The sequence below is a fragment of the Apiotrichum porosum genome (genome assembly GCF_003942205.1).
Source record: "Apiotrichum porosum strain DSM 27194 chromosome Unknown scaffold_1, whole genome shotgun sequence".
Lineage (NCBI taxonomy): Eukaryota > Fungi > Basidiomycota > Tremellomycetes > Trichosporonales > Trichosporonaceae > Apiotrichum > Apiotrichum porosum.
The window spans coordinates 2,337,028-2,351,580 of NW_021167108.1; the positions used below are offsets into that span (position 1 = coordinate 2,337,028).

Consider the following 14,553-nt stretch of genomic DNA (forward strand, 5'->3'; position numbering starts at 1 on the left):
CCCCGCTTCCCCCGAGAGCCAAGCCTTCGCCTCCAACTAGACCACCACCACCCCCCGTCGCCTCCCCCTCTCCCCCTCTCATCATCACCATGGCGTCCGAGGACCCCTCTGTCAAGGCTGTTCAGGTCAAGCTCGTTCTCCTCGGTACGTCCTTGCCACTGTCGCCGTAACAGTTATCATGCTGACACCGCCTCCTTGGAATCATCTTTACGAACACGAATGCGTCTTGTGGCCCCCCCTCCCTTTCAAACCTTGCGCGCACCCTCAAACCGTCGTCTTCATTACCCCTCGCCCCGCCTCCATGCTACTTTGGTTCTCCCCACAGGCGAGGCTGCTGTCGGCAAGTCGTCGCTCGTCCTGCGTTTTGTCCAGAACGACTTCAACGAGAACACGTCACCCACCATTGGAGCGGCCTTCCTCACGCAGAGTGAGTATCACAAAGTGCTTCTGCGGCCTGTGGTGCGGACAGCCGTGCGGAAGGCGGCAGTGTATGAGATGAGCGTTTCATTCATTCATCTGCTCCTTTGCGTGCACTGGCTGGCTCCTTGGCTCTTCCTTGCCAGCTATGACGCAAGAGAGAGACTTGGAGTGGAGTGATGGTCTTGCTCCCGTCGACCGCACGAGCAAACAGCAACGCCGCACAGAACGAAGCACGGAGCACACCACAGCGAGGGTCAATAGCTGACAGTGTTTCCCCAGAGTGCCGCCTCGAGAACCGGGTTGTCAAGTTTGAGATCTGGGACACTGCCGGCCAAGAACGTTTCCACTCGCTTGCGCCAATGTACTACAGGAACGCGGCTGCCGCCGTTGTCGTGTATGACATTACAAAGGCTGCGAGCCTCGAAAAGGCCAAGGCATGGGTCAAGGAACTGCAGAGGCAGGCCAACCCCAACATTGTGATTGCGCTTGTGGGAAACAAGCTCGACCTCGTCGAGGGTGCCGATGGCGAGGAGGCTTCTACCCCCACCGAGGCTCCCGAGGCCGCAGACGAGGACGCACCCGCAGACGAGGACGAGGACGGAACCCCGCCCCCACCTGCAGCTGCGCCTGCGTCTGAGGGTCCCAGGCAGGTGTCCCACGCCGAGGCCAAGGCATACGCCGACGAGTGTGGCCTGCTCTTCTTCGAGGCGTCGGCCAAGGCCGGCACCAACGTGCAGGATGTGTTTACCGAGATTGGTGAGTGCAGGCTTAGCTCGTTCTTGTTGTTCATTCGAGCTCGTCGCGCTGACACTCTGCAGCCAAGACCATCCCTCTCGACACCATCACCCCCAAGCCCGCTGCCGGCGGTGCCCAGAACCGCCGCTCGGCAGCCAACGCTGCTGCGGGCGACGCCAGCGCCGTCAACCTCGGCGACGGTGCCGCGGCCAAGAAGGGTGGCTGCTGCTAAACCTGCAAAGGCGACTCGTTTTTACCCAAAGCTACCCACATCGAGCTTATCGTACCCGTCCGCCCGCCCGTCCGCCAGAGCCCGCCAGCCCGCTGCGCACCACCACCTTAAACCGTCGCCCCCAGTCCCTCTTTGATCTCTACACGACCGCCATCTGTGGGTGTGAGCGACCGCGGACTTGATATGCCGCGCGGTCCATGAACGCCGAACGTATAGTTTTTACCCCTACCTCCCCAATCCAAATCCCACCTTGCGCAGCTCGCGCGCGCAGCCTCGACCCTCTCCACCTTTTTTTTTCAATCCCCCCCCTCCCTATCTGTACAGTGTTCGCGCCACCCGTTTTTGATAGCCAGATATATGAAATGTTTCACGAGTGAGGAGGGAGGAGGGAGGTGGCAGTGGGGTTTACTGAAGATGGCCGGTGACTGCCATGGGATCACCCGATCGACTGTGACAAGAGTGCAGAGTGACGGTGACGACACGAGGAAGCAAGTGTCCCTGTCCACATGTCACTCGTCATAGGGATCATTAGGCGTGCGGCCCGACTGGCCCGCCTGCCACTTGCAAAACGCAGCACGCAGCGCAGACGCAAGTACGCAAGAGACCAAGAGGCCAGGCCCACCGGCAGCCGCAAGCGCGTCGGCCCAGGTCCCATCTTCCCAGCCTTCAGGTTTACGGATCAATGGATCAGAGGCCATGCCAGGACGAGGGCTGCGCCGCCGCGCCAGCGCGCCGGCGTGCCGGCCTGACTTGACTGCAAAGGGGTGTGCGGTTGGAGAGAGACCCGGAATTTGCGGCACCCACTGGCCACTGGCCACAGGCCACTACGCGCCACTGTTGCAGATCAATCGCGCTCCGAAACGACCCGGCGGGGGCGCGGGAACTCGGGACGTGAGTGTCGCCGCACACATGTCCATGGCTCCATGGCTCCACGACAGAGTACAGAATCCAGAGAGAAAAACGCGGGAGCGAGCAAGGGTTGCAAGGGAACACCTGTTCTCTGCCGTGCATATGCGCGCGCGATGCCTGTTGTATCGATGTCAGTGTCCGTGCTACGTGCTGCGAGGGAGATGGGCGCGTCGCGTCGGCCGGGCGATACGCCGCCATGCCGAATGGTGTTGCCACGGTACGGTGTGTTGGCCAAGACAGCGCCCGCGTGCCAGGTCAGTGGATCGTGGATCAGTGGCCGTGGCCAGTCGAGGGACACGCAAGAGCTTGAAGCTTGAGCCTGCCTGCTGCCTGCTGGCCAGCTGTGAGCCCCGGCAGAATGCCCATGTGCGTGCCAGTGGTGGCCTAGTGGCCAGCCAGCAACTCTGTGGATCAGAGGCCCAGTGGCCAGTGGCCAGTGGCGCGTTCGGCGCGCCGAGCGATCGCGTCCGAACAGCATGCGCGCCCAACCGCCCCCCAATGGCCCAAAAGAGCAAGCTTTCTCGGGCGGTGGTGGTGGCTTCTGCGAGGAGGAGGCCTTGGAAGGGTTTTTTGGAGGGAGCAGAGGCTTCGAGGCTTTCAAGGCTTAATTGACTCTTGGCGACCTTTAGGATCCTAAAGGAAGCAAAGGTCCGTTTTTCTGGCGTCTGATAACGAAAAAAACGCGACGACGCGTCGACTGCGGCGTGCAGGCGTCATGGCAGACGCGACTCAATGCATCGCGCAGCAGGCAGCTGAAATGGTGGCCATGGTGGTGTTTCTGTTTTCTGCCAAGCTGCCGGTTATGGCACTGTGCTTAGGCACTACGAGGTCAGCGAGGCAGAGAGCTCTCCGGCCCAAGGGAGGGAGATATGGACACGAAAGCAAGGGCGCGCGGCCGCCTGCATCTTCACGGTCACACAGTGTACCTCTTTCGGCTCTCTTGTCTCTCTCCCCGTCTCGTTCCCTCTCGCACTGCTGTACTGCGGGCTAGCACAGCTAGCTGGTTGTGAGGCGAGAGTGCTTGCAGGATCCATCTCGACTGCTGGCACTTTGGCAGCGAGCTAGCAGCAACATGAAGGCGCGTACGCGTGGCGCGTCTGGGCAAAGAGAATAAAACCCTGTGCCAGGAAAAAAAGAGCGAGAGTTGCAAACAGTCATTAGAGGATCATCCCATAGAGTGCTCTGTGACGCGCATGGCTGCATGGCTGAGGGACGAGAGAGCAATGGCGACTGAATAGGCTGCCAGGGGGATATGAGCTCTGCTAGTGCAGGTGCTGCACCCCCCACCCCCCCAGTATGCCAACGCCAGTGTTTTGTACGGGCAGAACGCTCTCGTCCCCCCTCTCTCCCTCTTGCTGTTCCGACCCTGGGCGGCGGCGGCGTGAATGGCATACCGCCAGGGTAACTCTCTCTCCCTCTCTCTTTCTACAATGCCAGCCCAGGTCTCACCACGAACAAGAAAGAAAGAGACGAAGAGAGCCTCGGGGGCGTTGCAGGCGAACAAGGTAACATGCCCCTCATTCGGTGCTTCCCGCCCACACACCCAGGCTCTCTGGTTCTCTGGGCGATCTACTGCCGTGTTTTTTTGGGTGTGCGCAAGTGACAGGTGCAAAAGCCCAAGTAAGGGCTCTTGTGAGCGCTGAGAGCATATCCCACACACGGTGTGGGGCTGGCATGCACCAGAGGGGGAAAACCCAGCAGGCCCAGCAGGCCCAGCAGCTGCAGCCAGCAGCGCCAGGTTCCGCCGGCCGCACGCCCGTACGCGTCTTTCCTCTCGCTGCCCCAAACCGCAACTGCTGCCGCTCTGGCCCAGCCCCCGCCCGGTCGCGCAGGGGGGGGGGGGAACGCACCACCACTCTATTCTCATCTACCCGTATTACCTTTTTATCCCGCGTCTTGCTCTCTCCGTCTCTCTCTCTTCTTCATACACTCTCTCTTACTCATTCGCAACCATGGCTGCTCCCGCTGCTACCGCTGTAAGTCTACCCCCCATCCCCCCGCTCGGCGCGACCTGCATACACCTCCACAAACCCAACTCCCCATCCTCCAAGCCTCCCAAACATTCCCCCCTCCTCCACAATCAGCCTTTATCAGCTCTGGCAGGCCCGCAGTCGATCCCTTTGCCTCACCCCCCACCCGCACAACAAACAGTTTACTGACACCCAACACAGGAGATCAAGGAGGTCGGCTACAGCCGCAACGGCTTCGACTCGCGCATCGACACCGACACTCTTCGTAGCCTCTACCTCGTGAGTCGTCCCTTGTTATTATTGGCCTACCCGCGCACCACTGGGCCCAAAAACACCCCAATCCGTCGTGACGTGGCACCAAGGCAAAACTAGCCCCGGCAATGCACCGTACCCATCGAGCTCGTCCTGCGCACACTCCCCACATCGGCATCGCCGACGAGGGCGGTCCTGTGTTGTGCGCGCGCGCGCAGTGTGCTGGCCGGTGGGGTGCGAGCGCGCTTTTGGCTGTGGTGGTGAAAAGGCACGCGTTGCTTTCCATGGTCCTCGCTCGCCCCTTCTTTCCCAGCCCCCGCTGGGCGTGTGTCCGTGTCCCTCGTGCAATAGGGGGTCCACTCACATGCCGTCCTCGCTGGGCGGACGGTGGCGTTTATGATATCAATGACGCCCACTGGTCATGTTTATATATATTGGACGGGGCCAGTGTTTTTGGGCGTGGTTGGCGTTTGTTGGGCTGGCTGCGGAGGAACGCGACATGGCGCTGACGCGAAATGTTTGCAGGCCCCTGCTTTCGTCAAGGAGGGTGACAAGGTCGACAACACTGTCCCTACCCCCCACAAGGACTACGGCACCGAGTCGACCTACGACAAGGAGTCGAACAAGATCCAGTACACCACTTTTGCCAAGTTCCCCCCCGTCCGTCTCCTCCCCAATGCCGAGCGCAAGCGCATCCTCGTCACTGGTGGTGCCGGTTTCGTCGGCTCGCACCTTGTCGACCGCCTGATGCTCCTCGGCCACGAGGTCACTGTCCTTGACAACTTCTTCACCGGTTCGCGTACCACCGTCTCGCACTGGGTCGGCCACCCCAACTTTGAGATGGCCCGCCACGACGTTGTCGAGCCCTTCATGATCGAGGTCGACCAGATCTACCACCTTGCGTGCCCCGCCTCGCCCCCCCACTACCAGTACAACGCTGTCAAGACCATCAAGACTTCGTTCATGGGTACCCTTAACATGCTCGGTCTTGCCAAGCGTACCAAGGCCCGTTTCCTCATCACCTCGACCTCGGAGGTCTACGGTGACCCCGAGGAGCACCCCCAGCGCGAGGACTACTGGGGCCACGTCAACTGCATTGGCCCCCGTGCGTGCTACGACGAGGGCAAGCGCGTCGCCGAGACCCTCACCTACGGCTACATGCGCCAGGACGGTGTCGACGTTCGTGTCGCCCGTATCTTCAACACTTTCGGCCCCCGCATGAACCCTTACGACGGCCGTGTTGTCTCCAACTTTATCATCCAGGCCCTCAAGGGCGAGGACATGACCGTGTACGGTGACGGCCAGCAGACCCGTTCGTTCCAGTACGTCCACGACCTCATTGACGGCCTCATCCTCCTCATGAACGGCGAGGAGACCCGTCCCGTCAACATTGGCTCGTCGCACGAGTTCACCATCATGGAGTTTGCCGAGGCCGTCCGTGACGTCGTCGAGGAGGTCCAGAAGGAGTACGGCCTCCCCGTCAAGCGCGTCGGCATTGTCCACAAGGACATGCCCACCGACGACCCCCAGCGTCGCCGTGCCGACACCACCCGCGCCAAGGAGCAGCTCGAGTGGCAGCCCCGCTGGGCCGTCCGCCAGGGTGTCAAGGAGATGGTCCTCTACTACAAGCAGGCCATGGACCTCGGCAAGATCTAAGCGGTAGCATTCGCTAAAAACACCCCCCATCCATCCCACACCTTTTTCGCGCCCTCTTTGTGTCCTTTTTTTGCTTTGTCGGCGTCGATTACAATAGCCAACCAACTCCCAACTGTATTCGACACGATCTCTTTTGTTCTTGTCGGGTCTATAGAACTGAGCGGGGCATTGGCCCCTGTTTATACCTTTACCTTTATGCCACGGACTTAGGTACTACATCAGAGCGACAGGGCAAAGTTGCTGATAGACACTGACTGGACTGATGTTGGAAGACGGAGCCTGCCCCCAAACTACACGCCACTGTGGTGAACGCAAGCGGGTGGTGACTACCGCGGTCCAGGTCTGCTCCGGGTATCCCCTCGGGGTGTACATTGGCGTCAAGGGCCGTCGTGCCAGAGAGGGAGGCACGTCGTGTCACCTGAACGAGGTCGAGGGAGCGCGGCGTCCACACTCGGGTACACTTTAGACACATGGGCACAGTGGTGTTTCTGCCGCCACAGATCTCACGCGCACGCCGAGCACGCCGCGCCTACCCCGTTCGCTCTGGATCTCGGGGTGGACCGCCACGCGCACCTGCCTGCTCTGCCGTCTGGGCCTCTGCGTGGAGCAACGAGCCCGGCCCGAACCACACGCCAGTGTGTGCAGAAGCACAGGCCAGGCCCTTCTGACGTGTGTGTGCTGGGTGGGTGGGTCGGTGGGGTACATGGGCGCCGAGCCGTGTGGGCCATGGGCATGGGCGGGCATGTGCGCCACGACCCACGCCAACGGGATATGCGTATGCCGGGTATCTCGTGCGTGTGGCGGCGGTGGATTGCCGGTGTGTGTCAAGAGATATATGCACGCGGAGCGTAGCGCTCGAGTGGTGTACAGCGTGTCCTGGGGCCAGGCAAGTCATGTAGGTGGTCGAGATGAGAGTGTAGAATCGCGTGTGCATGCGAGGCTGGAATGGAATGGCGGTAGACGATGAGAGAAGCAAAGTACCATTTTGCGCGCCTCGTTTGGATCTGGGATCTGAATCTCTGGCCTGAAGAAGCTTCTGACCGCAGCTACCTGCGGCCTGCGGTATATGAGCTGTGGGGCTCATGGGGCATGTCCGTGTCACGCTGGCGGTCGGTGGGTTCTCCGATCTCCGCCCCGCCAAGTGTGTGTCCTCGGCGTCGCTTGTTAGAAAGGACATCGAGGTTATGGGCTACAGGAGACTGAGGCTTACGACTCGCTGCGACTGACTCGCCTCATGGTCCGCAGGTATGTCTCACCCGGTCCTGTCTCCACACTGTCCCAAACTCTCCCCGGGGCCGGTTATTAACGCACATCGCACCCTGCCGTACACGCTCTTAATCGACTGCGAAGTGATCAGTGAGCAGACTCCTGCCGATCTCACAGCATGCCACACCCAAATCGAACATTCGCCCAGGTAGCGAACACATGTCCTGTCGGTATCTAACTCGCTTTCGCCGACTTTGTGTCCCTGGCAATATAACGATGACGTGTAAGGTATAAGGTATAAGCCTGGCTGTGGCGGCATGCCAGGATCACCGGAATCGGCACTGCCAAGAGGAGCCTTCACCATCTCACGAGGCAATGAGGGCGACATGACACAGAGTGGCAGGCTGGACGAGGGTACACGGGGGTCGGCATTTCGTTGCGCAGCGTCTGCTCATCAATGGCCCAATGGGCTGCCAGCCACCCGAGGTGGTGGACGGCACAGTTGCGGACGGGATCTCAGGCGATGCACTGCGAGCGCGTGAGAGAATGCATTGTGTCAGACGGCAGACGCGACGGGACGCGTGCAACAACGAGCTGAATGCCGAATGGGTGCGTCCTAGATGCGTGAGAGGGAATCGAGGGAAAAAGAAAATGTGGTCAGGATGACTCTGCCTTTTTCGGCTGGACAGGTCCGTTTTTTCAGCTTTCCTGGTCGCTAGAGCGAGGCGGTGCGCGGTGCCATGTTGCTGTGGCTGTCCGGGCGGTGCATCTAGTCAAAGACATGTGTGGCTCACCGGGGGGCCATGCATATGGGGTTGCTGCAGACTGGGTGCATGATGATGATGATGATGAGCCGTTGCGATGGAGTAGTGCGACCGACACGACCGACCGACTGCGCGGGGGCGGAATGGGCGTGTCGTCTTCTCTGCCTGGAGAGAGAGGGAGAGATCTGGCACGTCAGGGGAATTACCTCGACCACCCCCCACGCAACGCTGCTCGTCGTCGTCGCTTTGCTGTTGCTCCATATCCAGGACCTGTCTCTCATCTCCACCTCACCCCCACCTTCTACCCCGCTTTGGTCTTTCCCTTCTCTCTCATTCGCACCATCTCCATCTCCATCTCATCCACACACACCATGTCCTCGGCTCCCATAAGGCAGCCGCGCGGACCGCCCCCCGTGTCCGCCGCCAACGCCTTCCCTCCAGGCGGCCCGTCAGCCGGGCCCCCACCCCCAGACGCCGAGAGCCTTCTCCGCCGTAACAAGACGGTCGCGACGCCGCGCAGCGGCCCCCCACCACCCGTCTACCACACGGCGACAGACCGCGAAGCCCACCGTCGCTCGTTTGGCGGCGTCGCAGCTGGATCCAGCATCGGCATGGGATCCGGCGCGGCCGGATCGGTGGGAGGTGAACGGCGTCAACGTCGCCGGCGGCGGCGGCGGCGGTCCCACACCGGCCCCAGTTCCTGGTTCGGCCAGTGCACACGAGCAGCAGTCCTCTGGCGGCAGCAGCTTTGGTGGTGGTGTCCCGCCGTCGCGCTTCCGCTCTGGATCGTTCTCAGGCCTTGGCGGCGTGCCCAGCATCGTGCCCTCGGGCCACGCGGGCGTCGTCGGCGTCGTCGGCGGTGTCGGTGTCGGCGGAGTGGGTGTTGGCGGTGTCGGTGTCGGTGATGTCGGCGGTGTGGGCTCTGGCCTCGTCCGTCGACAGAGCGCACGAGACGCCTACGCTTCCCGCGTCGCCGCGCCTGCCGCCGAGGAGACCCTCATCGAGACCGAGGCCGCCGACGAGCACGACACGTCGGCCACAGAGCGCGGAACATGGGGCAAGGGGTTGGCACGCCAGAGCTCGCTTCCATCCCGCAGGTGTGAGTACATGTCAAAACTGCTGCTGAGAAACCACTGTGCTGGCCCGTGCAACACGCGCTGACTGCTCATGCGACATGTGCCCCTTGCCGACAATTCTCCAACCGCGCGTCACATCTCCAACTCTCGCACGCTCCCCTCTCCCTCTCCCTCCCCTCTCCCTCTCCCTCTCCTTTGCCTTTCCTTTCCGCACCACGTTTTGCGTGCAGCAGTGTTGAACAACGGCGGCGTCAACCCGGGTCTGTTTACACCAGCCATGGCCACCAGCGAGTCGGCACAGTCCAACCCTCCGGGCTCGATGAAGCCGCCTCCGCCTCCTCGTCCGCCCCGTCGCGTTTACCAGCCAAGCGAACAAGAGCCTGCGTCGCCGCCCCCTGGTACTCAGGCATCGCACTCTCGGAACAGCTCACACAACCCGTCACACTCTCTGTCATCTCTCAGCATGATCACGGGCGGTCTCGACCCCAACAACCCGGGCAACTCGCCCATCGCCACCACCCCAGGCAGCGCCGGCCATTCAGCTGGTTTCCCGACTCCCGGCCAACCTCAAAGTGCTGGTGTGTCACGCACCCAGAGTCTTCGCGCACACATGCAGTCCAACCCCCAGGTGGACTTTAGCACCCTCGGCCGCAGTGCGTCCATGCGCGCACCGGGCGAGCTCGCGTACTCGCGCAACATGCACACGAGCCCCGGCCCTCCCCACGCATTCAGTGCCGCCACCCCCCCACGTCCAGGCAAGGCCCACCCATCGCTGTATGCCTCGAGCGAAGACGGCCACGGCGACTACGAGCCTGTCAGTGACATCCGCCGTCACCAGAGCCTCACGTACGGGTCGTCGGCGCGCAACCGTGAGCGCCTGGAGCGTTCACAGGCGTTGCTCTCGCTCGACCAGCGCGAGGATTTGCGCCGGCGCCTCGCTGCATCGCCTTCCGGGTCGCAATCAGGTGCTGCGGGCGAAGGGCGCAGGCACTCGCGCCATTTGTCAATCGGCATGGACGATACCAACCCCATCGGCCGCACCGTGTGGACACCTGGCGCGCCTGCTCCCGGCGACGACGGATGGTCGTCGTCGGCGCAGCAGCTCCAGGCCCAGCAGCTCCAAGACGCTCTGGACGCACTTTCCCTCTCCGGCCGTGATGTCACGCACCAGCAGGCGCCAGCCGCGCACCCAGGCGAGGAGCCCTCGTGGGTCACCAACCTCGTCGGCATGCCTGGCCAGCCGTCACCGCAGCCGTCGGCACGCACCCTCGGCGCCGGCTGGGACGAACGCAGTGCCCCCTCACCGTACGGTGTGCCCCACTGGGGCACTCCCGGCGGCCAGCAGCAGCTCCACCCCAACCTCGGCGGCCTCATGCCGCACCAGCAGCACCAGCTGTACGCCCAGGCGCAGGCCCAGCTCAAGCTCGCGGCCGGTCTCGGCGGCGGTTCCCTTGGGCCCGTCCCCGTTCTTCCTCCTATGCAGCTGCAGCCCCCCTTCATGGGCCAGGGAGCCTTCATGGGCGGGCCTGGGTCGTACACTCCAAACTACCCCACTCCACCGACCACGGCAATGGGCGGCGGCGGTCCTGGCGGTCAGCACGTTGGCGGCCACGGTGGTGCGGCGGGTGGCCCTCCACTCTCGGCCCAGGACCTGGATGTCATCGAGCTGGCACGCAGCAAGGGCCTCAACCCAGCAGCCTTTGACTGCCGCCCGCCCGTTGCGCGCTTCTTTGTTATCAAGAGCTACACCGAGGACGATGTTCAAAAGTCGCTCAAGCACGAAATCTGGTCGTCGACCGTCCTGGGCAACAAGCGCCTCGACACGGCCTTCCGCGAGAGCCACGACCGCGGACCCATCTACCTCTTCTTCAGCGTCAACGGCAGTCGCCACTTTTGCGGTGTCGCCCAGATGCTCACGCCCGTCGACGAGACCCAGTCATCGACCGTCTGGGCCCAGGACAAGTGGAAGGGTATCTTCAAGGTGCGCTGGATCTTTGTGCGCGACGTCCCGACCGCTGCGCTCCGCCACATCCGCCTCACCAACACGCCCGAGCGCAAGCCCATTACAAACTCGCGCGACACGCAGGAACTGCCGTACGAGGCCGGCTGCGAGGTCCTCCAGATCTTCCTCGAGCACCAGCACAAGTCCAAGACATCGCTCCTCCAGGACTTTGCCTACTATGAGCGTCTGAGCGCCGTCCGCGGCGTGCCCGGCGGCCCCGGCGGTCCTGGCGGTCCTGGCGGTCCTGGAGGTCCTGGAGGTCCCGGCGGTCCCGGGAACCACGGGAGCCCACACCCACCCATGCCTGGTTCCGGACACATGACGCCGACGCCTCCGATGCACTACGGCGGCCCGCAGATCGCGCCGCCGCCGAGGGTCTGAGCGGGGGAGACTCTGTACAACGCCTAATAGTTCCCAAAAAAAACGAACACGTCAACGACGACCCGACGCGGTACGCGGATAGATTCAAAAGCATCGCTCCCAACCATTTATTCTGCCATCACACAGCGAGAGCCAGAGCGGGACTTGGCCTCGAGCGAACAATATACACATATCTCAACACTACGGTGCTATTCTTAGACGTAGCAAGAACGCACTTGGGCGCAAGGACGAGGGGGGAGAGTTCGAGAAGAACGAGGAGAGTGTTTGTCGGGAGGGAGGGAGGAGGTGGATCTCAGCGGCTGGATCCAAGTGAAAGCATGGGAGAAAGAGAGGAGGAGGAGACCGGCTAGGACGATGGAGACTGTGGTGATCGTGTACATTGCTATGCATAATGTCGTAGAGGATAGCAGCCGGCGTGTGGCATGCAGCAGAAGGAGACTTGTGAGATGGGAGTGGAGAGAGGCGTCTGTGGATCTGTGGACATTGTCACACAGCGGCAGCGGTGCCTGAATCGCGAATGTTGAAAGAAGGGACCAAAAGTTGACAACCTGGACTTTGTTCGGCCGGGGGTTTCTGTTGTTGTCTTCCTCCATCGCTACACCACCACACGACGCCGAGCACGATGAGCGACAACGGTTCAGACGACGAGGGAGGGTTTGGTCTCGGCGACCTGATGCCGGTGAGTGCGGTGTGGTGCGCGGGGCCGTGGGCACAGCCATGACAATGAGCTGGGAGACCAGGTCGAGGCAGGTATCACCCAGCGGCATGCCGCTATCTGTACCCAGCCCGCGTACCGCCTTTGGCGCATCGCGAGCGCTCACGCTGACATGAATTTTAGCGCTCGCCATCCCCCGAGCCTGCCCCCAACAGCTTTGCGACCTACGAGCTGCCCGAGGGCCGCGCGCTCGCCGACGGCAGGAAGGAGATTGAGGTCCGCCTGGTTGGCAGTCACCCGCTTTGGGGTCACCACCTGTGAGTCTGGGTCTGGCGCCTGGGTTGGTTGCGTTGGCGTTGCGAGAAAGTGCATGGGGCGAGGTAGCCCCCAATTACAGGCCTACCTCGTTCCTCCTGCCTTCCTCGGACAACACCGATCGCGCAACTGCAACTGGCACTACAGGACACACTGCTCACATTGTCGCGCTACAGCTGGAACACTGCCCGTGTCACCACCTCGTACCTCCTCAAGCACGCCGCGACGCTCGTAGAGGGCAAGCGCATCCTCGAGCTCGGCGCCGGCGGCGCCCTGCCGTCCATCGCGTGCTCGCTCGCGGGCGCGCGCACCGTCGTGGCCACAGACTACGCCGACGACGTGCTCATGGAGAACATTGCCTTCAACGCGACACACAACCTCGGCGAGGGATCCAGCGTGCTTGCCGTGGGCCACACGTGGGGCCACAGCGTCGCCGAGCTGCTCGACGCCGGCATCACCGACGAGGACAGGAAGGCTGCCGCTCCTGCTGCCGCCGCCGCCGACGACGAGCAGGGCCGGTATGACGTCGTGATCCTCTCCGACCTCATGTTCAACCACAGCCAGCACGGCGCGCTCGTCAAGACCCTCGAGGCGACGCTCAAGACCGCCGTGGGCGTCCCTACGCCCGACCCCCAGTCGCCCACTGCCGCCCCGCAGACGCCGTGCGCGCTCGTGTTCCTCACCCACCACCGGCCGTGGCTCGCCGACGCCGACATGGCGTTCATGCCCCGCCTGGCCAAGCGCGGCTGGGGCTACGAGCGCGTCGTGGAGGAGTGGACGGGGCCCATGTTTGAAAACGACCCGGGAGAGGAGAGGGTGAGGGGTACCGTGCATGGGTTTAGGGTGTGGCGGACTGGAGCGGCGTTTGAGGAGGACTCGGACGAGGACTAGAGAGAGCTGTGGGCATGCCTTTTTGTTATGTATAGACTTGGTTTTAGCCGCTGGTGGAGAGGACAAGGTGACAAGGTGGTACATTGTGGTTACGATAGGCGACTGGGGTTTGAAAAAGAACAAGTAGGCAAAGGGTCATGCCTGGTAGGTGAGGATCGCAAGTTGAGCTAATACACACTTACGACTGGGTGTGGTTTATGATCTTGTCTGACATGGTGGACTTGACGAGGGGAAGCTCGAGCTCGACACGACATGCCTGGGCTAGGTGAGAAGAAACCGAAACCTTCACCTACCCTGCTCGAGGCTTGACGTTCTCTGCTGCAAAGGTAAGCGGGAGTCGTAAGTTTGCTCACCTACTCTTACAAACGCCGACGCTGCATCTCCTTTCTCACACCAGTCCAGTCAGCAGCGAGCATCTTCTCGAGCGTGGCATGGCGCCTCGAGGTTTCGGGAGCAGGCAGCGGTGCTGGCGGGTTAGTCCGGCGGTTACACAGCCCTACCCACCGAGGTTCTCCTGCAGGACGGAGAGGTATCGTCTGCGGTTACCAGCTGTCGCCGCCGGAACAGGTTGGCGCTGGGCCCAGGAGAAGCCGAACGTAATGCCTGGTGGGAGGCGATCAGACCGGTGCCGTCTTGGATGTGAGCGTGAACGCGAGTGCGCTTGGGCGTGGGCGTGGGTGTTGGTGTTCGTGTGGACTCTCTGGCTCGGTCCGACGGTGGTGGTGCTGGGAGGTGGCGGGGCCGCTCGGCGTGGACGCTGGAGAGGACGGAGACGCGCCTCGTGGTGGCGACGGAGATGGGAGAGGTAGTTGATGCCGTCGCCCATCGCGGGCAGAGGGGTGGCAAACAGGCAAGAATGGAAAGGAGGGTGGGGTAACCTGTAGTGAACAGGGAGAGGGAGGTGCTTGGGAGCAACGCAGAGGCCAGAGGGTAGTGAGGACGGGCGGGGGGCAAGAATGGGGCAGTTCAAGGTGGATGGGCAAATGAGTTCAAGAAAGTCAAGAAGTGGGTGAGTGTGTGATGGTGAAATATGAGTCGAGGGAAGGCAAGGAAGAACCGACAAAAGCACACTGCATAAACTCGTGAGAT

The 14,553-nt window shown here is 62.2% G+C and overlaps 5 protein-coding genes across 5 annotated transcripts; 4 read left to right on the forward strand and 1 right to left on the reverse strand.

The window, feature by feature from the left end:
- Positions 1–89: 89 nt before the first annotated feature.
- On the forward strand, positions 90–1,387 carry EHS24_000844 (uncharacterized protein; the record flags this gene model as incomplete). The annotated part of the gene is made up of 4 exons (XM_028616659.1): positions 90–144; positions 326–427; positions 700–1,176; positions 1,239–1,387. 4 exons carry the CDS (start codon positions 90–92, stop codon positions 1,385–1,387), a joined length of 783 nt encoding a protein of 260 aa, XP_028480516.1.
- Positions 1,388–4,248: 2,861 nt separating this feature from the next.
- UXS1 (UDP-glucuronic acid decarboxylase 1) lies at positions 4,249–6,174 on the forward strand (the record flags this gene model as incomplete). The annotated part of the gene is made up of 3 exons (XM_028616660.1): positions 4,249–4,272; positions 4,468–4,545; positions 5,044–6,174. The coding sequence occupies 3 exons, from the start codon at positions 4,249–4,251 to the stop codon at positions 6,172–6,174; spliced, it is 1,233 nt and encodes a 410-aa protein (XP_028480517.1).
- Positions 6,175–8,515: 2,341 nt separating this feature from the next.
- On the forward strand, positions 8,516–11,603 carry EHS24_000846 (uncharacterized protein; the record flags this gene model as incomplete). The annotated part of the gene is made up of 3 exons (XM_028616661.1): positions 8,516–8,786; positions 8,842–9,243; positions 9,496–11,603. 3 exons carry the CDS (start codon positions 8,516–8,518, stop codon positions 11,601–11,603), a joined length of 2,781 nt encoding a protein of 926 aa, XP_028480518.1.
- A 622-nt stretch (positions 11,604–12,225) lies between these two features.
- NNT1 (nicotinamide n-methyltransferase) lies at positions 12,226–13,464 on the forward strand (the record flags this gene model as incomplete). The annotated part of the gene is made up of 3 exons (XM_028616662.1): positions 12,226–12,282; positions 12,442–12,575; positions 12,750–13,464. The coding sequence occupies 3 exons, from the start codon at positions 12,226–12,228 to the stop codon at positions 13,462–13,464; spliced, it is 906 nt and encodes a 301-aa protein (XP_028480519.1).
- A 178-nt stretch (positions 13,465–13,642) lies between these two features.
- On the reverse strand, positions 13,643–14,290 carry EHS24_000848 (uncharacterized protein; the record flags this gene model as incomplete). Its single annotated transcript, XM_028616663.1, has 4 exons — positions 13,643–13,720; positions 13,758–13,779; positions 13,828–13,930; positions 13,969–14,290. The coding sequence occupies 4 exons, from the start codon at positions 14,288–14,290 to the stop codon at positions 13,643–13,645; spliced, it is 525 nt and encodes a 174-aa protein (XP_028480520.1).
- Between the last annotated feature and the right edge of the window lie 263 nt (positions 14,291–14,553).